Source organism: Aptenodytes patagonicus, chromosome 12, assembly GCF_965638725.1.
Source record: "Aptenodytes patagonicus chromosome 12, bAptPat1.pri.cur, whole genome shotgun sequence".
In the NCBI taxonomy this organism is placed as follows: Eukaryota; Metazoa; Chordata; class Aves; order Sphenisciformes; family Spheniscidae; genus Aptenodytes; species Aptenodytes patagonicus.
In genome coordinates, this window is record NC_134960.1 from 6,909,307 (window position 1) to 6,934,504 (window position 25,198).

Consider the following 25,198-nt stretch of genomic DNA (forward strand, 5'->3'; position numbering starts at 1 on the left):
CCTGCCCTCAGCGTTGCACTGCCTTTGCCACACAGGCTGCTGCCACATGCCTGTCTCAAACACTGACCGTTGTCAGACGTCCCATCATCTCAACTGAAATTACTCCCCTGTTATACCTATGCACAGGGACTACTTCATTTTTCACAACCACAGACAAGCCAGTCAGAGCAAAGTGCTTTAAAACCTTGCTTTTAATACGTTTTTGCATTACACAAGAGTGAATGGTTTTGAGAACTGGTAATGAGAAGTGTGTCAGGAATTGGAGCAGAGTTGCAGGGTGTGAGAGGATGGGCCCAGTGCATCACCCGTGCTCTGATCCGTTCCCCTCTGAGAACAGTCCTTAAAGCCCTGGAAGAGACTCGTTTTGTTAAACATCTTATTTTATTCTTTGTAATGCTGACATATAGAAATACATAAGCTTTTTATTTAGTAAGGAGGAATGAATCACTTGGTGTTAGCATAAAACCAGGTTTAATATAATCAGAAGTGGCCACGACATAATTGCTCGCAGTATGACAAAGGCCACCTGCCATACAGTCGTTCTGTCTCGCTGTAGTTTGCCTGAGCCCTGTCAGTGCTTGTATCTGGAATACTGATCCTTTACCCACCGAGTCAGGTGAAGCTAAGAAGGTTCTTTAGCTACTTCTGGTGGCTACACAGGACCAGGTGGCTGTAGCATTTTTACACTGAACAAGAGCTAGATGAGAAATAAGTTTAAGGGCATTAGGCCCTAGCTTATGAAAAAAAATTACCTCAGCTGTACTATTCAAAATACACTCAGGAAAATATGTACAAGAGCATAATTGTGACAAAGGCAGTGATTGCTACATGTTTAACAATTCAGAGGTTTTGTAGGATATGTGTTATGCTGATCATTTCCAGATGTGTTTAAGCTGCCGTTCTTTCCTGGATTGGGATTGTGTTCGGTGCTCACATGGAAGAGCACTGGTTATTTCTGTATTTTACCTGAGAAATAACCGCCCCTCTGTCCTGTTACTGGGGCACAAGTTCACATAACCCTGGGGTTGTCTCCCAAACGCTCCCTGCAGAAGCACCAGCTGCAGAGAGGTAGATTGCATGAGGAAATGTAGAGGTTAATGCATATTTAATGCTAAGTAGAGGCTTTACCTATATCTAAACACTCACTCTGCAACATCCAGGGTCAGACTGACAAAGGGAAGAGAGCAGGACCACCAAGAAAGAGGGCTGCTTCTGGTGTGTGGAGCAGTTCCAGCTTCGGGACTTAGTTCAAGATGTGCTCATAAAACACAAGGGTTCACTCACGTGAGTGACTTTTGGAAGTGTCTTACTTGGCTGCAACTTGTATTTTAAAACAAACTACAAAAAAACAAACACCCCACAGCTTCCTCCGGGGGGTGGGGAGGCGGGTGACAGGGACCGCTCTGTACCTTGTAGAGATGGAGCGTGTTATCATCCTAACAACTCTGTGCTACACTTGAGATAAGACCTTAGGGACCCCATGGTGAGTCTTGGTTTTGAGTCGCTCCAGCGCTATCCTTTCAGTGAGGGAGTCGGTAACACTCATACTTCAGAAAGCACGGAGAGGAGAGCCAAAGCAGAAGGAATCTGTGTCCTAGGGCAGAGCAGAACCGTGCGCTCTGCAGAGCTGGGAGGACAGGGATCTACCCCGGGGGCGATGGTACCAGCTAACAGAACTGATAGTTGTTGCTCTTGAGGAGGGGCTGGCCGCTCTCCTCTTGCTCGCAGGACTCCTCACAGCAGCCAGAGGTATCACAGCCACTGTCTTCCTCAGCAGTGGAGGGGAGGTTGGTGTAGTCCTTGAAAGCAAAAAAACCCCACCCACCCCAAGTGTGTTTCAGTCCCTTCAATGGCAGGGGGGTTGGACTAGATGACCTTTAAGGGTCCCTTCCAACCCAAACCATTCTATGATTCTATGATAATGGTGTACGACATCTGTTTCTGCACGGATGACCAGCTGGGGATGCTAACTCAGCACTACCCTTTGCTGTGCCCGCAGGGCATAGCTGCAGGGCAGGCATGCCCGTGCTTTTGTGGAGCTGCAGGACAGCTAGTCAGGAGGCAGCGCACCTTTCGTCCAGCTGCTAACCAAATGCAGGGGAATGGGGCAGGGCTGCTGCACCAGTAGTCATATTGGTGCCCATAACGGTTGCTGCAAAGCAGCTGTATTTCTTTGTCCAGCCTCCTTTGATCATGGGGGGGAGTGACTTAACCCTTCAGCATGGGGAAATCTGGATGCCGCTCTGCACTTTCCACCAACACTAAGCTGCTCCCATCAATTAAAGGTAAGGAAAGTCATCCAGGAGCTATGTTCATGTAGGGGGAGAGCACGTCTCCCCCCTTCTCCCCTCCAAAGGTCCTCACCTGTTCCTTATGCACCTCCAGTTCTTTCTGAATGAAGCAGCCGATCTGGTCGAAGGTAGGTCTCTGTGTGGGCTCCAGGCTCCAGCATGCCTGCATGATGCTGTACCTGCGGAGCCAAACAGGGACAGGGCGGTTGCACTGTGCTGCTGCAAAGCTGCTGCAGGGTCTGCACCCCCAGGCTCTTTCCTGCAGCACTTTTTATTTCGGGCACACAGTACTGAGCAGTCCCTTGTCTTCCTGTCTATAAAACCTGTGGTCAGTGCATGTGCAGTGCTCCAGGGAAAGGCGAGCACAGAAGTGGGTAGAGCAAAGTTCTCTAATCCATCAACAAGGGGCTTTATGCCTCCAGTACTTTTTTCTTTAAGCTAAAACTCATTCCCCTCCTGTAATCTACTCAGGCCTGTCTTCTCACAGTCCTAGGGTCAAAAGTAGCTGACTGAAAAAAGAAAAATCCACCAAGTTCAGCAATGTAGGCATATAACATGAGCTCTCCCACCTTCCTGTACATAAACAGAGGAAATACTGGGTGGAGCATCATAACTGACTGCCCCAGGTCTTGCTTTCCTCCAGGAGCAAGGATCAGCCTGGTAGGGTCCAACCTGAACCTCAAGGGCAGACACACCTGGGAGCAGCAGGCAGACCTGTGACCGAGGTCCCTGTGCCATCTCCCTGCCCGTCCCCGTGAAGCGGCTCCAGCCACCCTGTCACCCGTTGTGTGCATCTCAGCATATCCACTCACATTTCCAAGGGAGCGAAGTCGGGCCTGGCCATCTGGTATCCCTGCTTCACCATGCTGTAGAACTTGCTGTTCACCACCATGCCGGGATACGGACTTTTACCTGTGGCAGTAACAGAGGTGGCTCTTAGATCAGAGGCTTTAACACTCCAGCCTTGTGGGGTGAGAAGAGGCAGCCCAGAGCATTGCCCGAGCTACTCGTTCTCAGGGAGTTCGGAGTTTAGAGCAAATCATCCAGGATCCATTGTTTTTAATGGTCCCTCTGGAAGCATAACACAGTGTTTTATAGCCCTGATAAAACCTAGATTTTTGTCAACCTTCCTCCTTTCTTGGAAACTTTTCTGCAGTGACATTAGGGCTGTGGTAAGCCACGGAAAACAAAACAGGTTTACAAGCTCGCTTCTTTCTTACCAAGGGAGAAGATCTCCCAGAGAAGGATGCCGTAAGACCACACATCACTCTGCACTGTGTAGATGCAGTCAAAGATGCTCTCTGGGGCCATCCATTTCACGGGCAGTCGGGCCTGGAAGAGCAGAGTCCTGCAGACTGGGGCAAGCTGGCAGCTTATGCTACACCCTGTCCTCCGTGCTCCAGCCGCACCCTACCCTTGTACCTTCTCTTGTCCCCATTTTAATTACTTACGTTGCCTTTTACAACATAGTTAGAGTCATTCATGATATCACGGGCCAGGCCAAAGTCACAAATCTTGGCTACTCGTCCATCTGATACGAGCACGTTCCTGGCTGCTAAGTCACGGTGGATGCACTGGGGAGAAGAGAGCGCAACTGAGACCCAGCCAACGTCCCCCAGCCGTCCCAGCTAATTCCCTGCGGCCCAGGCCTGCCACCGAAACAACACTTAGAGGGGCAAGGGGAACACGTACTGCTTGAAAAGCCCCTGTAAGAGGCACTGCGTTGTGTACAAGGAGCATGGGCTCTCTTTCAACCACTTCATTTGCAGTGCTAAGACATTGTGGCGTTTCATGCCATGTCCTTTAATCACTCATGGGGCCGTCGTCTTCCCCATGGGAGGAGGCTCAGAGCCAGGGGCTGTTGACGCTGTGCTCTCATCTCCGAAACAGTCATACGGTTACTCTCTGATACTCTAAATGAGCCAGCTCTGGCAGACAGCTCAACGGCCACTTTCAGTTCCTTGTCCCTGGGGCAGTGGGGAAGCTGCCAATGCGAGAAAGCTTTGCATCAAAGTTCCTGACCTCATGTAAAAGCTGGGGAGAACCGTTGAGACTAGCACGATGCACAGCCCTGGGTTCGCCCCTGTAACGCTGCCCTGCCGTGATGGCCTGCCCGGAGCCTGTGGGAGACGAAGGCTCTGAAGCCTGACACCAGGCGCCATGGCCCAGTGTGTCTGAACCCAACAAACGCAGCAGAGAGGCCCATTTCCAGCAGCAGCTTGCTTGAGCTTGGCCACCCCATCCGAAAACAACCCGAGCCTTGTACAGACAGGATGGCTGGTGCCTGCTGGCTGGACTGGTGTTTCTCAGCTGGGGTGCTGGGGGCAGTTGTCCTCTTGGCACTCACGTTCTTCGATGCGAGGAATGCCATGCCCTGGGCCACCTGGCTGGAGAACTGTAGCAGGTCAGAGAGATTGAGGGGACGGAGGTCCTCCCTGGTTTCATCTTCTTCCTCTGAGCTCTTCCCTGAAATGCAAAGCGAAGTTTTAGAGTTGCTGCAAACCTGGGAATAACTCAAGCTATGCTGTATCCTGGTTCCCTGGGGCTAAACCAGACAGGATCACCAGAATAAAGAAATCATAAAAACACAGAAATGAGCCTTTAACTCACCCCTGGCTTGCACAGAATCTGATGACGCTGGAGATGGTGATGACACAGGTCTCATTTCAACATACGTTTCCAAACCCTGGCTCGAAAAGCCACTGTCACTGAGTCAGAAGCAACAGAGATGGAGGCAGGCTGTTAGCAACCCGCCAGCAGTACCTTCTGCCCTTCTCCACATCCACCGAGAGAAGAAACCACATCCGTGCCTGCAGGAACTGGCTTAGCTAGAGGCTTAAGTGCAAGGGAAAAGTCAACATTGAGGCCAATTCAGAAAGGGGACCTAGGTGCCCTGTGGTATGGGGCTCCAACTACTGCTCCCCTTTTGTCAAGGGGCTGCCCTTGGCTGATGGGGAGCACTCAGCCTCTTGTCCTACAAAACCCACGTGCCCAACAGTGGAGGAAGCCAAAAAGTCCCGATTCCAGATTGTGGGAGGGCAGACTGGATTGAAACCTGGATTTATTGTGGGATATTCACGCTGTCAAAGACTTTGAAAAACTCGGAAGTGTAACCAAGTCTAAACACACGCAACCCCAGTGGCTTTTACATCCTGGTATTCTGCAAGTCCCCAGACCTTTGGCCTTAACCTCTCCCCAGCACAGCCCTCTGCGCACCTCTCACAGCAAGTACTCAGGCCTGCATTGCTCAGCCCTGTGGCCACCAGAGCTCTGCTTTTACCTGCGGATGTATTTCTTCTCTAGGTCAATGTTTTTGTAATCAGCAGTGCTGTCTAAAGAGGTGTCCAGGGCAGAGTCCTGGATAATTATGGATTCAGCCTTCTTCCGCAGGAAATTCAGCAGATCTCCATAGCGACAGTACTCGGTGATGACGAGGATTGGGCCTGGAAGAGAGGCAGAAAGGGTTCGTTAAGAAGTGATGTTACTGTGACCTGTCCTGAGGATTGCTTTCCCTGGGAGGGGCAGCAGAACCCACACTGCCCATAAGTGCATCCGGAAAGGGCCAGCCCACAGGCCCTTGCAAAGTTATAGGTTCAAAAAAGGCCGCCAAGGTCATCAGCTATCTGTGTTGTGAGACTGAGGAGAGGTAACAGCCTCAGAGGAGCAGGCCATGGGAGGGGTCCATGGGGGAAGCAGGGCTGTGGGATCCTACCTCCATAGGTACATGCTCCCAGCAGGTTAACAATGTTCTCGTGGTGTCCCAAGTGACTCATGATCTTCAGCTCAGACATAAGAGCTTCCTGCTCATCTGTGTCTGCCGATGCTGCAAGACAAGAGGAAAAGGGCTGTGTGAAGGAGTGAGGGAGGGAAAAGGAATAGATGGTGGGGGAGGACAGAAAAAGGTGTAGAAAGAGATAGGGAACAAAAGGAGGAGACACTTAGAGAGGAAATTGTGTGCTCTGTCTATGCCTTTGGCCACACATGTCCACAAAAATGACAGCAGCGTGATTCCAGCACTCAGTACTTATCACAGAAACATCTAAAAAAGTAGATGTTGCAGCCTGGGCGCACCAACACATGTGAACACACTCTACATCCTGCCCAAAGGAGTGGGGGGGATTTCAGCCTTTGCAAGTTGCTCTGGGCTTACACTTTAGCATCTTCACAGCCACTTTGAGGACTGAATCTTCTTTGCCCAGCCCAAAAGCGGTGGCTTCTACCACTTTTCCAAAGGCTCCTGCTCCAAGAGTTTTTCCTGCAGAGGGAAAAAAAATGTACTTATAAGATACTTTATAGAAAGAGATTGAGCAGTTGTCCTGCACACAGCCTTGAGGAGGATGTCTGGCGGGTGGGGATTCCTGCTGAGCCCAGACAAGATGACACACCCCTTAGTCAAGAGCTGGTTAACATCTGAGGGGAACTCTACTGTGAGCAAAGATGGTATGAAAGAGGCCATGTCCAAACACGGGCTCACCAGCTCTATGCATTCAGAATGACCCCAGATGCAAGAGGAGGGACATGATCCTCTCAACCTTCCTTGGAGCAATGGAGGGCTGGAGGGAGGTTGTACCCTAGCGTTTGCCACCCTGTGCAGAAGAGAGCAGCAAGGCCTAGTTAAGGATCTTGCTGTAATGTCTGGATGCAGCTTTGGATGTTGCCCAGTTGCTTTGGCTCTGTCCCTTGGAGCATTTCAGCTCTGTGGCGAGCTGCATGCCACCAGGCAAGCAGCGAGGAAGGTTTCTTACCAAACTGGAGGTTATTCCTAGGAAACTCCCATTTTTCATTGTATGGCAGCTGAGTGGGATCAATAAAGATGTAGTTATTCCCTTCACAGGCCTCAATGATCTTCCACCGCACCTGGTACTTGGGTTTCTGTAAGGAAAAGACTCCAGTTACTCAATGTTCCTCAAGTCCTGAGGGTTCCCCAGTCCCAGCATACACTCTAGCTCTCACCCTGCAGGCATAGAGGGAAGACTCAGGTTTCAGCTCATCAAATATGTCTTGCTTTGAACCTGGACTGAGTGAGAGAGGCTTTGTCTGGACAGCCTGGTCCCTGTGCTGTTACAAAGTTCCCTCAAGTCATCATTCATGACTTAAAGTAGCCCGTTGCCCTCACTTGGGATGGCAGAGCTGGGAGAGCCAGCATGTCCCACCAGACCAGTGGCTGAGCTGTGCCCAGCTGGTGGCAAAGGAAGGTGTCCCTGCTGTCTCTCCTTCCTTGGTACCCTGGGTTGCTGAGCACAGCAGAATGGTGGAGCTGGCCCAGCCCCACTTCCCTTACAGGGGAAAAAAAGAAATGGAGAAAGAGAAGTAAGAATTTCTTCTCTTTTCCACGAATCTCATGGCAGAAGTAACCAGGCAAGGACAGAGAGAAGCGGTGCTGGGGCCCGTGGGCAGAGGCAGTTGCCAGCTTGTGCTGGGTGTTGTCATTCACGTTGAGAGGGCTAGGGAGCCAGGCTGGAGGCACAAATACAGAGAAAGGCAGTGAAATAGCTTGGCATGAGAATACTGTGAGCAGCCTTTGCTCCTGTACAAGGAGACAGGCAAGGACCTGCAACCAGAGTGGCAAAGGTGGTCTCAGGTCCATCAAGACAGACACAGGGAAGCATGGGTGGAGTGACCATGGCTGTGATGAATCACCTCATGTCCCAGCTACTGGGAGGTGTGTGCTGAAATGCTTCTCGTCACCACTTTCCCTGGATAGTTGCAGAGAAGGATGCAGCGTATGGGTAGATGCTCAAAACTAGGTTAGCACAGGCATGAGGGACCATAACTGAGGCAAACAGATGTGCAGTTTTGATGCAAAGCATCTATTTGTTTTCTCCCCCACACTGCTTTTTTCTTTGCCTGAGAGTTGAACATCTGTGCCCATGCAGGCTGTTGAAAAGGCCCAGACAGGATGCTCCAAGCAGCACAGTTTCTAGTGGAGGTCCCTCATAAAGAATGCCACATGCATTCAGTTTATCTGCTGTTGCCTGCTCCCAGAGGGTGAGCATTGCTGCTTTCTGCTCCATGATTCACCTAGCACTGCAGCACTCAGCCATGGCTCAAGAAGCCCATGGCTGAGATAGATAAGATTGTTTATAAACACGTCCTGCTTCTCTTGGGCTTGCAAGGCCTCCCTAAATGCTATTTCTTCAGAGCTGTGCTTACACATCCATCTACCTCTCTCTCTCTGGACTACTGGCCAAAGAAAGCTCTGCCTGCAAATCTGTAGGCACTTGTTTGGGAGGGGGCTCTGCTGGATCTTCTGACAACCAGCACCAGAACTTTGCTGCAAAATTTGCAGCCTTGATGGGCTGTCAAAGGAAGAGTGCCAAAAGGGAGAGCTGAAAAACAGGAGATTTTCACCCACTGATGAAGCAGAGGTGGCTATTGATTGGCACAGTTTATGGAAACAACCGAGAAGGAATCAAAGTGCTGAAAATGAGTCTTGCAGAGAAAATGGGGCAAGTTCCTGTATAAAAATAGTGACCAAGTCTTCCTGGAGACAAACGCCTTCTAACATCATCCTGTTTCCCCATAAAGACAGCTTTTTATAAATCAGGGAGGAGAATAAAAAGTAGATGCAAGTTGCAGACCACTTTTTTTTCCCTCCTTAATTCACTCTGTGGATTCATGGTGACCAGAGCAAAACCAGCTGCAATTGACAGCACAGAGTGAGCACCTTTGTCTGGCACCAAGGAATATCCACGTTGACCTCTGGGCTACAAGACTGAGGGACCAGGGTGGGAGAGGCGTTAACACACTGGGTTTGGTGCACGAGCCTTGCCCTGCAGCAGGGAAGTTGGGAGCCTTCCTCCTGGGGGAAGTTGGGAGGCAGTGGAGATGAGGGAGGTAGCTTGCCTGGTACCTCCAAGCCTAATGCTCCCTGCCTGTGGGGGCCAGCAGAGGCAGTGTGGTCTCTGAGGCTGGGCAGGCGTTGCAGCCCTTGCTATGCAACAGGGAATCTGACCTGGTTGTACTTGTAGAGGAGGAAGAGGAGTAGGAGGAGCAGCAGGACCGATGTACCTATGCAGGTGGAGAGAACGGGGCTGAAGAGCTTGTTTGGGGGGGCCATGACATTTCCTAGAGGAGGAAAAAAATGGGGATGAGTAAAACACTCCTGTTTCAATCCCATCTGTGGGAAGATTTTGCCCAGCTGTTCACTTAGGCTTCCCCTGTATGCAACACAACCCAGCACTGGCCTCAGAGACACCCAAAAGAGCTTCTGGGAACTGAGGGAAGTTCTTGATGCCAAACTCAAGGCTGCAATGGTTCCCCCCGTGCACCCCAATTTCCACACAAAGAGCACCAGGTCCAGGTCAGACTGACTGGGGACCAAGATCTGTGCAGCAAGAACAGGCCCATCAAAAGATGCAACCTCTGGACTCCAGTGGGCTGAGCGACAGCTGGCTGCGCTGCGCCCTGGAGCTGGGTCCTGAAGTTATAAGGTGTTCATGGCATGGCTCAGCCTTTGGCACCAGGCTACGCCCAGCCAGCAATTCCCACATGGCTCCTAGGACTGGCAAATGCCAAAGCCTCCCAACTCCTGTGAAGACAGAGGGCTTGCGGAATCTATTCCGCCTCTCTTGCAAGACAGTAGGGATATATGTATAGGAAGATGGGCCCCCAAAAGCCCCCAAATCCTCCCCCACTCTGCCAAGCTACCAGTTTGTATCTTACTGGTGATGGTCAGTGAGTGAAACATGTCAGAAGCGTTCCCCTCTCTGTTAGTGGCCACACAGCAGAAGGTAAAATTGGCACCCAGCTCCTGGAACGGGACAATGCTCTCCACCTCCACCTCTTGGAAGGGCAACATGTTCACAACCTGGGGACTGGAGTCGTTCAGTAGCAACCTATAGTCCTCGTTGTATCTGCAGAGACACCAAGCAGTAGAGAATGAGTGCTCCTCTGCAGCACAGTTGCTCATAAGTGAATTGGTGCCTGTAACAGACTAGAGAGGAGACACTGGGAATTAGGGTTGCAGCTCTATGAGACATTACTCACTGCCCGGTTAAAAGACCTCTCCCTGAACATCAAAGCCCTGTATAGACAGAGCCTTAACCGCCTTTATGTGGCTACAGCTATGGCAGCAGTTCCCTCCTTGAATGGGGCTGGTACTGAGACACAGCCACACCTGTCCAGGCAGCTGCAGTTGCCTCCCATCATGTTGTAGCTCAGTGAGCCTGTGCTCTGCAGAGCCTCAGACCTGTGGAAAGATGACTAGGACCAGCCAGGATGTAGCTCTACAGCAACCTACACCAGGGCACTTCTCCAAGGCACCCACAGGTTCCTCTGAAAAGCATTGGGAGAACATGAATCACAGGCGGCTGAAGTCTGCAAGCTCAAGACTTCAGGAATAATACCTGTCCCCTGTCCTCAGACAGTGCCCAAGAACCTCTTTTTTTAGCAGGGCAACATCCCTCTTGCTGTTACTGAACAGGCTCTGTTATATTGCCTGTAAGCAAGCCCACGTGGTGCTGCCCAGCAAATGCCAGCATAGCAAGGGCAAGTGCACACCTTGGAGGTACTCAGTCTCCTGGGCATGTCTTACCTGTCGGAGTGAATGGGGCACTGGTACCACTCAATGCGTGGGGCAGGGTAGCCGATGGCCATGCATTGAAGGATGCTGGAGTCATTGGCTGGCACCTTGATTTTGCAGACCCTTGGAGGAGCTGTTGGGGAAGGCATATAAACAGTGAATGCTATGATCAGAGGAAGAGCACATTCCCTGTGCTATGATTTGCTTTCCATGTGTGCAACAGTAAAACACCAGGAACCCCCTATGCATAGGTTTGGGCTGGGTCCCAGATGCATTCTGGCTGAGTGTCCTGCGGGCACTGGGCTGGAAGCACCCTGGTACCCCGCCCTACTTGCTGCCAGCTGGGCAGCAGCCCCCGGGCAAGCAGGGTGAAAGAACGGGCAATGCCAAGCACTTACATTTCACAGAGATACTGAAGGTAACTGATGCATTGGTCTCATTGTTGAGGGCATAAAATGTATAGGGACCTCCCTCTCCTTCCTGCAGGCGGTTCAGGAAGAGTGTGTTGTTATACCTGCTCACACAGAGAGAGTAAACACCACGAAGAAACGCAAGCACTCACACAGTCTTTGCTCAGCGAGATGCTGCTGCTTCCTATGCCCTGGAGCGGGTGAACACTTCCCAGCACTAATCCCAGCCCACGAGGGGAATCTGCTACTTGCTTCTTCAGGGGGAGCAGGGAGGATCTGATCTTCCTTAGAGGAAAGACCTTTTGCCACCAAGTGCACAGCACTTCTGAAAGGCTACGGGTGGGTGAATGCTCAGAAGGAAAGGAGAGTTTAACATCTAAATCATTGTCTTTGAAGGGCTAGAGGATGCTGGTCCTCCTGCTTTTGACAGAATGAGTTATTCTTCCCATTTCTTAGCCCATCAATTCATGGTCCCTAGTGCCTGCTGCCCCCTGCCCCCAGCCCATTTCTCAGATCCTGATGCAAGGAAGAGTTCGCCCTAAAGCCATCATGCTTGCTGAGTGGCACAGTTCCTCTTGTGGATTATTTTGGGTTTCTAAGAAAATGAAAAGGGAATTGCCAAAACTCCCCACTGAATGGAATGATTCTCTTTCTTTTGGTCTCCTTTTTGGCCTCGGTTGGCCGTAGGCTTTGGAAGAGCAGGGCTGTGCCCTCCATTAGGTCTTATCCACATAACAATGTTTCTGGCTTCTCTTCACATGGGGCATACAGTGCCGCTCGGCACATACACTCTTCAGACTGCAGAGAATGGGACAGGTCTGAGGAGCAGTGAGGGAATTCGGGGTTTTTGTACTGTTCATCCACCCCTACAATTTCTTCCTGCAAGGAGAGTGCGAATTTGAGCACCACAAAAGTGATAGTGACTTCCACAAGGTTTTCTAAAGAGAAGGCTGCCAAGTTACAGAGGTGGTGTCCTCCTTGACCTCATCAGACCTGCTCACTGTGGTTTGCTAATAATACTGGAAAGAGAAGACAGAAAGGCAGAACAGTTCCCCTCTTTAAAACCAGAGAGTTTTCTGTGAGCCAATAGCATGGGGTCTGCCTGTCTCACAGGGAAAGCATTTTTGGAAACATGCCATGGCCAGTGTAGAAGAGAGAGCGCACATACCAGTTGTTTCCAGAGATCATTTGGCCCTTGAATGTGGTATTCCCAGAGTTCTTCAAGAGGTTCGTGTGCTGCCAGCTCCAGTGGAGAAGTTTTGGGTAAGCCTCAATGTGGACCTGCAGCTTCAGACTCTCTCCCAAAGCAACCTCCTGGCTGGTGGCTTGCACTGGGGTCAGGAATACATAACCTCTCTCTGCAGGATGGAGGAGAGCATGACCATCAGCAGGTATGTCCAGAGACCTGAAACAAGCTTATACCAGCTTCATAAATGGACCATTATTGGAAAGGGCAGCTGGGAGGCTGCAGGAGGGAATGAGGCATTACACAGATTATGTTGCCAAAGGAGTACTTTTAAGTTGCTTCTTTGTCATGGCAGCTTGGATTACACTCTGCCAGAGGAGGGCTAGAAAATCTTAGTGATATCTCATGGGGAAAGGGGTTTTACATGCCGTGTCCTAATAAGTGATGAGGCTAAAACTGTATCTCCTGATCGTCCATAGATGACAGGCCCCTTAGCTAAACTCCTGGCTTCTCAGTTGGAAACAATTCAGACCAAGCCCTCTTTCTGAGCCATGGTATGCAGTGGCTTTGGGTCATCAGCAAACCCCAGCTTACGAGCTGCGGGGATAAATTTTCCATCTTGAGATACAAACAAGTGTATAATAGACCTGAATCCTCTTATGTGGATCTGTTACTGGAAGAGACAAAGATCCATACCCTGCTCATGTGGCTTGCCCTTCTTTCTAGCCAGCCTTTCCTGGTCTTCAGCATAATCTTGCCCCATTCTTTTTTTGTTTTAAAGCTGTTTATAAAAACACACAGAAACTGAGAAGAGCTTTCTGATTTTTCATCCAGAATCCAAAAAATATCCTCCTGCCCCTCAAGATGTGAAGGGAACACCAGTTCCTTTCCTAGCAGCTCCACAGTTCTCATGTGAGCCTTCAGGGACAAGCGAGAATGATGTTTCTAACAACAAAACTAGGAACAAGATGGAAGCAGAAGCAGGAAATACTCAAAGCTAGGTGTGATTCAGCCCACACCTTCCTGGTCTTTTGGGGAAGCACTCACCTACTACCTGAAGCATTGTCGAGGCATTCCTGAATCCTGCTGAATTGTTAGCTATACAAGTGTATTTCCCACTATCTTCCATGGTCACCGCTGGAATGGACAGGATGTCGCTGATGAAGTAGTTCTCATTTTCAAAGCTAGGCTTTTTAGTTCTCCTGACCTGTCAGGCAGGGAGGGAACATCAGGCACTTTCTTGGAAGGGCAGAGGATGGAACTGAATATTTACGACAAACTTACCCACCCCCCTCCTGTTCTGGGCTACTGAACTTTGTTATAGAGACCCTGTCACTGAAAGCCATCTGTGTGGAGACCAAGAGACGTATTAAACCTAAGTATTCAGGGCAGATATTCCACAGCAGTTAGGGTTATAGCTATTGTCAGCCTTCTGACTGCAAGTTGGCCTTACATTATGTGATCCAAACATATCTGTATGTTATTTCAACTCCTTAATAAAGGCATCAGATATAATAAGGACTTCTAGCAAACCTTATCTAACCATCTAGCAGTTAAAAGTCAGCACAACAGAGATTTTGAAATGCATCTCTTTCTTCACCCATATCTTTTCTCTGGGGAACTGTGTGTCCTGAACACGTTTGCTGCTTTATAAGCCCTGGCAGGGCTGGGTGGAAAAATGTTGCCTTAGTAGGTACTGTGGTTCCTGCTCAATGAACTCAGCTGAAAAAACAACTTCTCTCTTGCTGCAAGATCCTGACAATGGGCAGGTGTTTCTTAACCCTGCGTCATCCCAAGGAAAAGATGGCCATATTCACATTTCTACAGCTTGTTTGAATAGCTGCTTTGGTTGGGCAGTTCAAGGCTTTGCTGCAGGTGACTTTGGTCTGGGCAGTTCTTACCACCCTATGTCTCTCAGTTTCCAGGAAAGCCCTTGAAGCTGCACAACTTACGCTCTTTGCTGCTGTCACCCATCTGATGTCATACTTGTGGGAAGGAGCAATTACTCTGCAAGTGACTTTGAAAGGTTCGCCCACGATTCGCACATGGTCTATAGGGTCCATCATCACTGATACAGGCTTCTCCAGTGCTACACAAAGGCAAACAGGGAAAGATTCAGTGTCAGCTGGTCCAGTGACCCCGTGTGCTTTGGAGACGCCCCAGGGCCTGGCTACCTTCTCCTTTTCATCCTCTTCAGCCTCTTTACCCCCAGCCTTCTCCTTCCCTAGGGATCATCACTCCTTTTTGTACACGTGTCTATGGAAAGCAGTACAGGTTGGGGAGAGCACAGCAGTCAGCACTGTGGGTTGAAAGGGAAGGGGAACCTTCTGCCACGGTTACGTGCTCTCATCAGGGCTGAGGACTTGCAGAACCTCAGGGAGATAGGTGGACTTTTTTCTCTGTTCTGCGATAGTGCCTGCAAAGATTTGAACACTGCTGAACGCATGGAGACCCACCTGAAGGAGCCAATTTGCCAGAAGCTGATGGAATTTTGCCTCCATTAAATACCCTTTAAAGACTGCAGGTTCAGAAGGTCTTTCCTACCACTGGCGAGGAGCTTTTCCTTAACTATCTACTGTGGCCAGCTTAGCTATGGCTGTCTCCCCGAGGACAGCAGCAACCCCAATCCTTTACCTTCTTCCACAATCAGTCTTATTCTTGATGACTTCTGTATTTTTCCATTTATCACTGCTTGGCATCGGTAAAAGCCCTTCTGCTTGCTTTGCACATTGTAAAGTGTTATTCCTTTCTCAGTACTGAAAGAATAGTTGGTCCCGGGTGAGAGACGAGAGGCGTCATCCATTATCAGAGTCACACTGGATCCATACTCAGGGGCCGTGATGAGACAGGGGAGCTCAGCATTACCACCTTTGCTCACGAAGATCCGGAAAGTTGGGGTGTACCACACATTATTGGGATCTGTGGAGGAGACAAGGTAGGCCAGAGAATGGGATCAGAAAATGCATTGAAGCGAAGGAACACATTCCAGCAAAGGCAAGTCTCCAGCACTGCTGCTCAGTGGGAGTTCGATGCTGGGGCAGCCCTGCTCAACGCCTGCCTGACTCAGCCTCCAAAAACTCACACGACAAGCCCAATTCCAGCTAAGGCATTTGAGGAGAGCACAGCAATCAACTCACAAATGTACATAGGCAAGAGGGACTGAGAAGTATGCTTAACTCTAATTAAACTTTTCACCATGGCGTTCATTTTATTTATCAGACCTCCAGCTCCCCTGTCTAGGACAGTATCTCTGGTACAAGGGAAGGGGTGAACTCAAGTGGCAGAGCTACCACAGCATAACTTCTGGGGTAAAAGAATATTTGGGGTTCAGGTCACGCTGTGAGGATGTGATTCATGTGACTTTCCCTTATTTGGGGTACTGGCAATACAGTTCTCCGATTTCCAGATCTCACTGCTCATTATAACACTGAACAGACTTTCATCCCTGTTTTTTCAGGAAGAGAAGCCAAGGTAAATGGAGGGAGAGGTCCAGGCCATTCACAGATATGCATGAGATGTAAATGCTCTGTATTCTGCCCCAGTGCTTCAGCCACAGGCCCCATTGCATGTGGGCTTACATGGTTGTGGGTAAGCCACTGCCCCAGTGGCCCCACTGCCTGCACTGCTCCCCCAAACACACACACAACCACATCCACAGAGAGAATCTGTGTAATGGCCGTGCTCCCTCAAAGGAGGCCGTTCTGCCAGCATATGTGGGAAGAGAGAAGCATGGTTACCTCGCACAAACAGATGCACAGTTGCAATGCCCTCATCACTTCTGTTGACATAAGCACACTTATAGGTGCCTGTATCCCTGTAAGTGGCCTTGGGAATACTGAGTGTGCTGCTGGTATGGTTGCTGAACGTATCCTTTTGGCTTTTCCATTCAACTTCTGACTCTCCTGAGCAGTGCAAGATGACTGGATCACCCGTGTTGACAACCAGAGCAGGGAGGTCATGGCTGATCACTGGGGATGCTGAGCCTACAAAGGAAAAAGAGAAAGAGTGAGGATGCATAAATGATCCCTAATGATGCTCTGTTGGAGTTCACACTGCTGAGCATGGAGTAGCTCAGCATCAGGAAGAGGCTGGGCTTGGAATTCAAACTGGCTTTTTGGCTTGCGTCACTCCAGCCATTCTCCATCCCACCAGACCGATAGAACCTGATACTCCAAGGAATGAATTTCAGGGAAGAGACAAAACCCCACATGTGAACATTTAGAGCACTGGGACAGAAAAAACCAATCATCTGGAGCTGATTAGGCCAGATGCTAGCTTGGAAATTATTCCTGTTGGGTTTTGCCTCTTCTTGCAAGAGTTTTCCTTTTGTGGCAGAGCTGGAACTACTACATGAACTTCATTAGCCTGTAACACCATTTGGTGAAGTTTAAGCCAAGTCTAGTGGATGGGGCTTTCTTTGTTGCACTGGTGCTGTGATGAGCTAGAACAGACCTGGAAAGCTTCTGCAGAGCAGGATGTCAGTGCATGCCTTTTGGGAAGACTGGCTTTTTGGTTGCTGGGCAATGGATTTTGAAGGACACCTACTTGTGCCTTATCATAGAGTCAAACAGTGTGTTTTGCTTGCAGATACAATGAAAACATTATGAAGTGAGTTAGCATTATTATTCATATTTGGGGGTGGGAAACTAAGGCACAGAAAAGCTAAATGGCTCATGAAAGCCCATAGCTGCAGTTGTACGCCAGGCCATGCTGACACTAGCGTTGCAACCCAGCTGGATTTCTGATGCCATCTCTACTTTGAAGATGGCTTCTTTGCTGGCTGAATAAAGGGGAACCAGGGTCCCACTCCAGCCCTTAGTGTCAGAGGGAAATATTTTTTTCCCTGTTTTGCCACATCAGCGAGTTCTTTGAGTCACCACCTATATTTAGGGTGGGGGGAAGTGAGAAGTGAATCAGTGCTGTGGGGCTAGGGAAGAAGCGGTACTGCCACCCCCACGCCAGGCCTTCGGGGAGGACAGGAAACACATTGCAAATGGCTATCTGTGCTCAGGGGGCTCTGCACCCCTCTCCAGACCCTATCCAGGGCTCTTCTCCCACTTCTGCTTTCCTTCCCAGTTGCTAACCCACCCTCACATCTTAAAGGGACACACACCCAGGTTCCAATAATAGTAAGTAGAAAGGTAGCTGCCCAACTTATCAATTCATTGCTCTTCGTAGAGGACATCTCTGCAGGCAGTGCTCCTTTTGGGTGGCGGCAGCAGAAACAAGGGCTGAGTTTAGTCTCGTGATGCCTCAAGCTTTGCAGCAGACTGCTCTGCACTCACTGGAGCTCTTTAGTGGAAAGATTTGTTGTGCAAATGAACATAAACCCCCTAACTCATCAGAAGTGGGAGAGGGCAAAGCACCCTATAATGGCACCATTCGTCCAGCTGTACTTGTATATCCTTCAGGGGAAGGGGGTGTAGTGGTCAAATGTTACAGCCCTTGTCGCAGGGAGGAGAGAAGAGAAGGCTGCTTATGGTCATGGGTAGCAAAGACAGTTTAAAGCAAATCTGTTCCCAGGTGCTGCCTTGGACACTGTCCCTGTAACACAGCCAGCAGAAGCAGCATGCACCCATCCTCATCCACCCCTGCTCACAGCTCATTTGGTGAAGACTGTGTCCTAGGTGCAAATGTGTGTCCTGTGCTACCAGCTGTGCTCAGGGCAGTAACACCAGAGCCCATCCATCAGAGCTCAAAGAGCATCATTTAAGCAGTCTTGGGCTGATGCCTCCCTCCGTGCAACGAAGGGTCAAGAATACGAGACTTGAGGCCCTGGAGAGCATTGCTGGCGTGTGACAACGATGCAGTTGCCCAGGGGAAACCCAAACAAGGCCTGGATCAAACTCACTGGCCCTGGGGGAAGAAGCAGAGGACAGGGAACTTTGGAGCATGGAATATTTGACATTTTATCTCTTTTTTTTTTAAAATGCTTTTATCTTTCTGTGGAAACAGAAAAAGTCTCATTTATTCCCAGAGCAGAGAAAAACATATCCCAGAAATCTTTGCAAAGCAACATTTTCCACATATCTGAGGTACAATATTCCTCCTCTTTGCTAAACTGCGTAAACCCAGCCTTCAGGCTATCACTGGAAACTCCTGTCAATGGCACAACCACCACACAGCGGAGTGAGGATAGACGGGGCAGAAACATTAAATGCAGGACAATGCCAGGTGAAGGCCACCCAAGCATCCACTCCGTGTGTGCTGGGGGGATGAGTCAGACCAGCAGATCCTTTTCCAGAATGGGGAAGCAGGGCTGCTGGGGGAGGCTTTCTCCCTGCTGACCAGCGTGCAATCTTGCACAAAGCCCAAAGATGTCTCTCTACTGCTCTTCAGCAGCTTCCGCAGCATTGCCGGGAGCTGCTGGCCAAAGGTTTTACCACACTTGGGTTGTGTAACCATGACCTCTAGTTACAGCTGCAGGCTCTGTCCCTGCCTCTCCCATGCCAGCCAAAACATTACTTTCCTCTGCTGAGGGTTTGGAAATGGTGAGGAAGGAGAAGTGAAGGCTGGTAAGACAGAGGCTCAAGAACCTTACCACAGAAGCCAGTCATCAGGACCTTGACTTGGTCCTGAAGGATAACTAAGGTCTGGCCCTGGGAGAGACCCATACCAGTCCTGAGCTCCCCTTGCTCCCTCCTCAATGATGGGAGGGAAGAACTTGGTTTCTGAGGACATCTTCCCCAAAGTCACCTACAGTATATCTGGGGGGCAGGGGATGGGGAAAAGGGTGCTTATCACCTCAGAGGTTTAGATTCATCCACAACAAGGAAACAAAAGAAACCCCAGGAATACTTCTCAAGATGGCCAAGAACACAGACATGAGCTGATCAGGTTTCAAATCCTTCCTCTGCTTGATCTGAAGCTGGGATTTGAGACCCTGACACTCTCCCAGCAAGAGCCCAGATAACAATGGTCACACCACATTAGCCTTGGGTACTCTCAGAAGATGCACTTGCAATCCAAGAGGTAGGAAAAGGAAGTCAGGCTCTGGCTCCAGCTTGAGGCTATTGCTTTGGACAACCTTGGCATGCTGAAGCTTTGTGCTGCAGATGGCCAACAGTGATGGTACTCAGACAAATGTGGGTCTAACACCCTGACATGGCAGAAAGTGCCTGATGAGGATGTCACAGCTGGTGACCTGCATTGCCCAGGAACCGTCAGAGACATCCTGACAGATATCATTATGATTGTCCTGGTTTCAGCAGGGATAGAGTTAATTTCCTTCCTAGTAGCTGGTACAGTGCTGTGTTTTGGATTTAGGGTGAGAACAATGTTGATAACTCACCGATGTTTTAGTTGTTGCTAGGTAGTGTTTACACTAGTCAAGGACTTTTCAGCTTCCCATGCTCTACTGACTGAGAAGGCTGGGGGTGCACAAGAAGCTGGGAGGGGGCACAGCCAGGACAGCTGACCGAAACTGGCCAAAGGGATATTCCATACCATGTGACGTCATGCTCAGTATATAAAGCTGGGGGAAGAAGAAGGAAGGGGGGGACGTTTGGAGTGATGGCGTTTGTCTTCCCAAGTAACCGTTACGCGTGATGGAGCCCTGCTTTCCTGGAGATGGCTGAACACCTGCCTGCCCATGGGAAGTAGTGAATGAATTCCTTGTTTTGCTTTGCTTGCGTGTGTGGCTTTTGCTTTACCTATTAAACTGTCTTTATCTCAACCCACGAGTTTTTCTCACTTTTACCCTTCCGATTCTCTCCCCCATCCCACTGGGGGGGAGTGAGCGAGCGGCTGCGTGGTGCTTAGTTGCTGGCTGAGGTTAAACCACGACAGTCCTTTTTGGCGCCCAACGTGGGGCTCGAAGGGTTCGAGATAATGACAGGTTTGATTGGAATGTGCTAGATCGAATTTATACCTGTTATAGCTGTTTAGCTATTAATTGGCAGGCTCCTGTGCTTGCCACGGGGCTTGCTTGCCTTACTGTATATTAGAGTCCAATGCTCGTTAGTGGCTGTTTTTTGCTTTCACTGCTTGCTGTACCGCTGTACTGCTTATCATCGTATTCTGCTGTGCCTGGGAACATTTTGATAACGCAATGGCGATGTGCCTGGGCTGGCAGATGGCCAGGGCATCCCTGCTGTTTCTGTGCTGCTGTACTGGACAGGCTGGAACTCCAGTGTGAACTCGAGTCGAAGGGACTGTGACCTGTGGATGAGTCCATGCGGGAGCAGGACACCCCAAAGCGTCTGTGGCCGTGGATAAGCCCATGCCAGAGCAGGTACATCTCGAAGCGTCTGTGGCCGCGGTTACGTTTGTGCTACAGCAGATTTACTTCTGAAGGGACTGTGGCTGCGAGTAAGGCCACGCTGGAGCAGGTATATCTCTGAAGACATTGTGGCCCATGGAGAAGGCCGTGCTGGAACAGGTGCATCTCAAAGTGACTGTGGATAAGTCTATGCCACAGCAGGCGTACCCCTGGAGAGACTGTGGCTCATAGATAAGGCTCCACTTGGAGCAGGTACTACCCTAAGGGACTGCAGTCTGTGGATAAGTCCAAGCCAGAGCAGGGGCAAGGGGAGGAGTTTATTGCAATGTTAAACCCTATGGTTTAATCTGAAGGGACCAGGGGTGGAGATTGTAATGGAAACACCTTTAAATTGTTGTAACCCATGATTTGAGTTGCATGTTATAGGAATTACTATAGCAGAAACCCCTTGTTGCTAGCCAGGCTAGGAGCAAGGGGAGGAGTTCATTGCAATGTTAAACCCTATAACCTGGCCCAAAGGGACCAGGGGTGGAGATTGTAATGGAAATACCTTTAAATTGTTGTAACCCATGATTTGAGTTGCGTGTTATAGGAATTACTATAGCAGGAACCACCCGAACAAGTGGAGGACAAGCCTTACAAGAAGCAGTGCAAGTGCAGCAGTGACCTGACCTGAGCTGGCTTTGGTACCCAGTAACTCCACGCAACACACCACCTCTTCTGTCCTGAGTGACCACCATCACAGATGGAGCCCAAAGTCACGGACTAAATGAACTCAATGGATATTTCATGGACATTTCTGGACATTTTACAGACATTCCACAAGGGTGGTCCATAGACTAAGGGAATGATATCTGTGTGTTATATCAAAGGATGGAAAGCGGGGTGGTTGGTTAATGAGGTTGCACTGGAAAATATGGGACTTGAGCATGACGTAGATGGTATAGAATAAGGGGTGGATACTGTCCTGGTTTCAGCAGGGATAGAGTTAATTTCCTTCCTAGTAGCTGGTACAGTGCTGTGTTTTGGATTTAGGGTGAGAACAATGTTGATAACTCACCGATGTTTTAGTTGTTGCTAGGTAGTGTTTACACTAGTCAAGGACTTTTCAGCTTCCCATGCTCTACTGACTGAGAAGGCTGGGGGTACACAAGAAGCTGGGAGGGGGCACAGCCAGGACAGCTGACCGAAACTGGCCAAAGGGATATTCCATACCATGTGACGTCATGCTCAGTATATAAAGCTGGGGGAAGAAGAAGGAAGGGGGGGACGTTTGGAGTGATGGCGTTTGTCTTCCCAAGTAACCGTTACGCGTGATGGAGCCCTGCTTTCCTGGAGATGGCTGAACACCTGCCTGCCCATGGGAAGTAGTGAATGAATTCCTTGTTTTGCTTTGCTTGCGTGTGTGGCTTTTGCTTTACCTATTAAACTGTCTTTATCTCAACCCACGAGTTTTTCTCACTTTTACCCTTCCGATTCTCTCCCCCATCCCACTGGGGGGGAGTGAGCGAGCGGCTGCGTGGTGCTTAGTTGCTGGCTGAGGTTAAACCACGACAATGATCTATCACAAATCTACATCACACCTGCCTCATCCCTATTATCTTAAAAAAACCCATAAGAAATTATGCAGCCTTCACAACCCAGTTCACAGCACAGCAGACCTGGAAAAAGCCTGCTCAGCATGTCAGAGACATGACTTGAAGTGAAACACCATGCAGTGCAATAACAAGAAGGATGCAAATTTCCTGGGCTGAAAATATGAACACAGCAGTGGCTCGAGGCATACACTGCCTCCCTGTTACATACTGAATGCTTTCCCCCCTAGATTGCACCCTTCCAGGGGGGGACTTCCCACCATAGTCTCATCGTGTGGGGAGCAAGCTCAAAAGAATAATGAAGGAAAGTGTCACACAAGATCTGAGAGGCTGCCAGCACTTAAGACGCAAGATTAGTAATACTGGTTTCTGTCTGTTTGGTTGCAAACCTCAAAACAGGCTTAGTGACTCTTTCTTGAGGTTGATGGGTTATTGCCTCTTGGTCATCTCCGCAGCCCCAAAAGCCAGGCGTATTCACCTTTCCCTTCTTGGCTGCCTGAGTTCTCTTTCCACCACAAGGTCTACACAAGGTCTACCTAGCTCTACAGCCCTGTTGTGTATGCCAGCACCACCAGAAAACAGCAATCCTCAGACATCTCCAGCCAGGCACAAGGTGCATTGGAAGGTGCCAATGCAGCCGACTTTCCCAACTCTGTCACCTGCAGGCCAAGCATCTCCAGCTCTTGTCCCGTTTGGGCAAAGGGTTATTTCAGAGACGGCTTCCCTCAGGACACACTTTCTGCTGGACCTCTCCTTCCTCCTAACCCCCACCCAGACCCAAACAGCAGGAAGTTTCCCTTTCCCATCTCCCCACTGCCAAGGCTCTTCCTATGCTACCTGCACCTTTCCATACCCCTTGGCCTTATCCTGGCAGTGCTGCAGGCAGCCAACAGCTAGACCTCAGCACAGCTGGCTCCAGAGCCCAACACAGACTAGCAACACACCCTCTTTCCACCACTGTACCTCCCTCTATAATGACAGCCAGTTCTGGATGGTCTTCAGGAAGCTGCTACAGCCAAGTCTGTGCTAAAAGCCAAGCCAGTGCCTCTTCCCTGCTGTGCCATGGAGCAGACATGTTCTCTTGCCTGCTCCCTGCCTGTGCCGAGGCTCCTTGAACCTGCCCACAGCAGCGGTGGCTGCCTCATGAAGCAGCCTCCAGAAGCAGGGACCATCCCAGCCCACAGCAGGCTTTTGGTAGACATGATTGGGAGACCAGCTTCACCCTCCACCACCAGGAGCTGAGTGCCCATTAGTCCAACTTCAGCGTTGCTCCGTCCCCAGCCCCATTGAGGCTGTCACCCCTCTTCGCCCGAGGAGGGATAGAGCACTTACACTGGACACCCAGGAAACCCTTGCTGCAACCCAAACCTGCCCCAGAGTGACATGGAGACACTGTAGGGTTTTGGGGGACCAGTGGACCTACCGTGCCAGACGCTGGCTGCGGTGAACAGCAGGAGGAGAGCAGGACCCATGTCCCCAGGGACCGTGGTGCCCCAGTATGGAGCAGGGATGCGGCTGAAGGATCCTCTCAAGCAGTGTGCACCTCTCCTTGTGGGCACCGTCCCCAGTGCTCCCTCGGCAGGAGCTTCTCCTTTCTGAGTTGACCACAAGTTAAGAAATTCCCTTTTTTTGTTTGTTTTCAAAATGGGAGGGGAAAAAAAAAAGCGATGCTTTGAGACGTCACTGGTGACAAACCCCCTTGGCAGAGGTGGGGCCATGCATGCACCCCGCTGCAGGCCCCCACCCCGCTGTTGGGGCCACCCTCCTGCCCCAGAGAGGGGTTCAGCCCCAGGCCGCTCCCCAGGGCTGGCAGGGGCCACTGCACCATGCCAAGTTTCAGGACAATCCTGATGTGCCCTGGTGACTGCCACCCAAACCCCCAGGGACTTCTGTACTCTTTTCTCTTGCTTGGGGACACAAAGAACCTGGCTGGGACCTGCCTTGATGGCAGGGGACTCCATTTTACCTCAGTGGGACAAGTTTTACCTCACACCTGGTGGATCTTGCTGGCTTCGGGTCCTGAGGACCCACACAGAAACATGGCTGACTCCCTCACAACGGGCCCACGAAGATGATTCAGCCTGGGGCAGCTCCCAGGTGGGAAAAGGCCTGTGAAGATGGCAAATTATTTTGTTTTAACTAAGAGTGTGATCCCTGGTGCAGAGATGGGTCCTGCGGCCACACAGGATGACCCCCGAGCCCCACTCCAGCACCACGCAGAGGCAGGGTTGAGCCCAGCCAGCTGCAGGCTTGCCTTCACCACCCTCCCCAGCAGGGAAACATGTTGGGGTCCAGTCTGCAGACTCTTCCCTGTCCCCAGCTGGGCTGGGGGACACATGGGGATCCCAGCTTTCCTCCTCTCCCAGTACCTCCAAGCCTGGGGCTCACAGCAACCATCTCACCATCAGATAACCACAGGGCTCAAGCAGAACCCCTCCTCCCCAGGAGCCCACTCCACCCAGCCATACTACCTTGCTGGTGGGGAGGCTTTTTAAAGCTGTTTTCTAATTGACATCCTGGCAGGCACCTGGGAGCAGTAATTAGGCACTTTGTTAGTCCTCCCCTGGACTGCACCTCTTCCAGAACAGAGGGTGAGGGTAGGCTTGAAGCAAAACAGTTGTCCCAGGGATGCTCAAGTCAGCAAGATGTTAGCAGATCATCAGACACAGGGATGATGCTCTCTGCTCTATCTCTGGATAACCTCACACTGCAGAACAAGCTCATGACAGTTCACGGCAGCTCTGGAGTGGGAAGTTACAACCATCACCTGACAGTGCTGGGAAGCACAGGGGAGGAAGGTCCTGCCTGGGGCGAGCTGGAGGGCTCTGCCTTAGCTGCACCCAGCTGCAGCCCCATCGGTGGGTAGGTGACAGGGACACCAGCTGTGAAATGTGGGCAGAAAGAGATGGGCTTTTCCAAAATGTCTGCACAGAGGTGGCTGTTGAATCTGCACTTGCAATGCAAAGGTGCC

At 50.4% G+C, this 25,198-nt stretch overlaps 1 protein-coding gene across 1 annotated transcript; it reads right to left on the bottom strand.

The window, feature by feature from the left end:
• Positions 1-173: 173 nt before the first annotated feature.
• CSF1R (colony stimulating factor 1 receptor) lies at positions 174-23,801 on the bottom strand. Its single transcript, XM_076350120.1, has 21 exons — positions 23,651-23,801; positions 16,149-16,394; positions 15,046-15,330; positions 14,364-14,500; positions 13,459-13,618; positions 12,394-12,583; positions 11,214-11,329; positions 10,828-10,948; positions 9,957-10,147; positions 9,247-9,359; positions 7,037-7,163; positions 6,442-6,546; positions 6,004-6,114; positions 5,572-5,734; positions 4,902-4,999; positions 4,639-4,757; positions 3,743-3,865; positions 3,512-3,623; positions 3,104-3,203; positions 2,365-2,470; positions 174-1,799 (listed from the first exon to the last, which is right to left on the bottom strand). The coding sequence occupies exons 1-21, from the start codon at positions 23,697-23,699 to the stop codon at positions 1,668-1,670; spliced, it is 2,904 nt and encodes a 967-aa protein (XP_076206235.1). The 5' UTR covers positions 23,700-23,801; the 3' UTR covers positions 174-1,667.
• Positions 23,802-25,198: the final 1,397 nt, after the last annotated feature.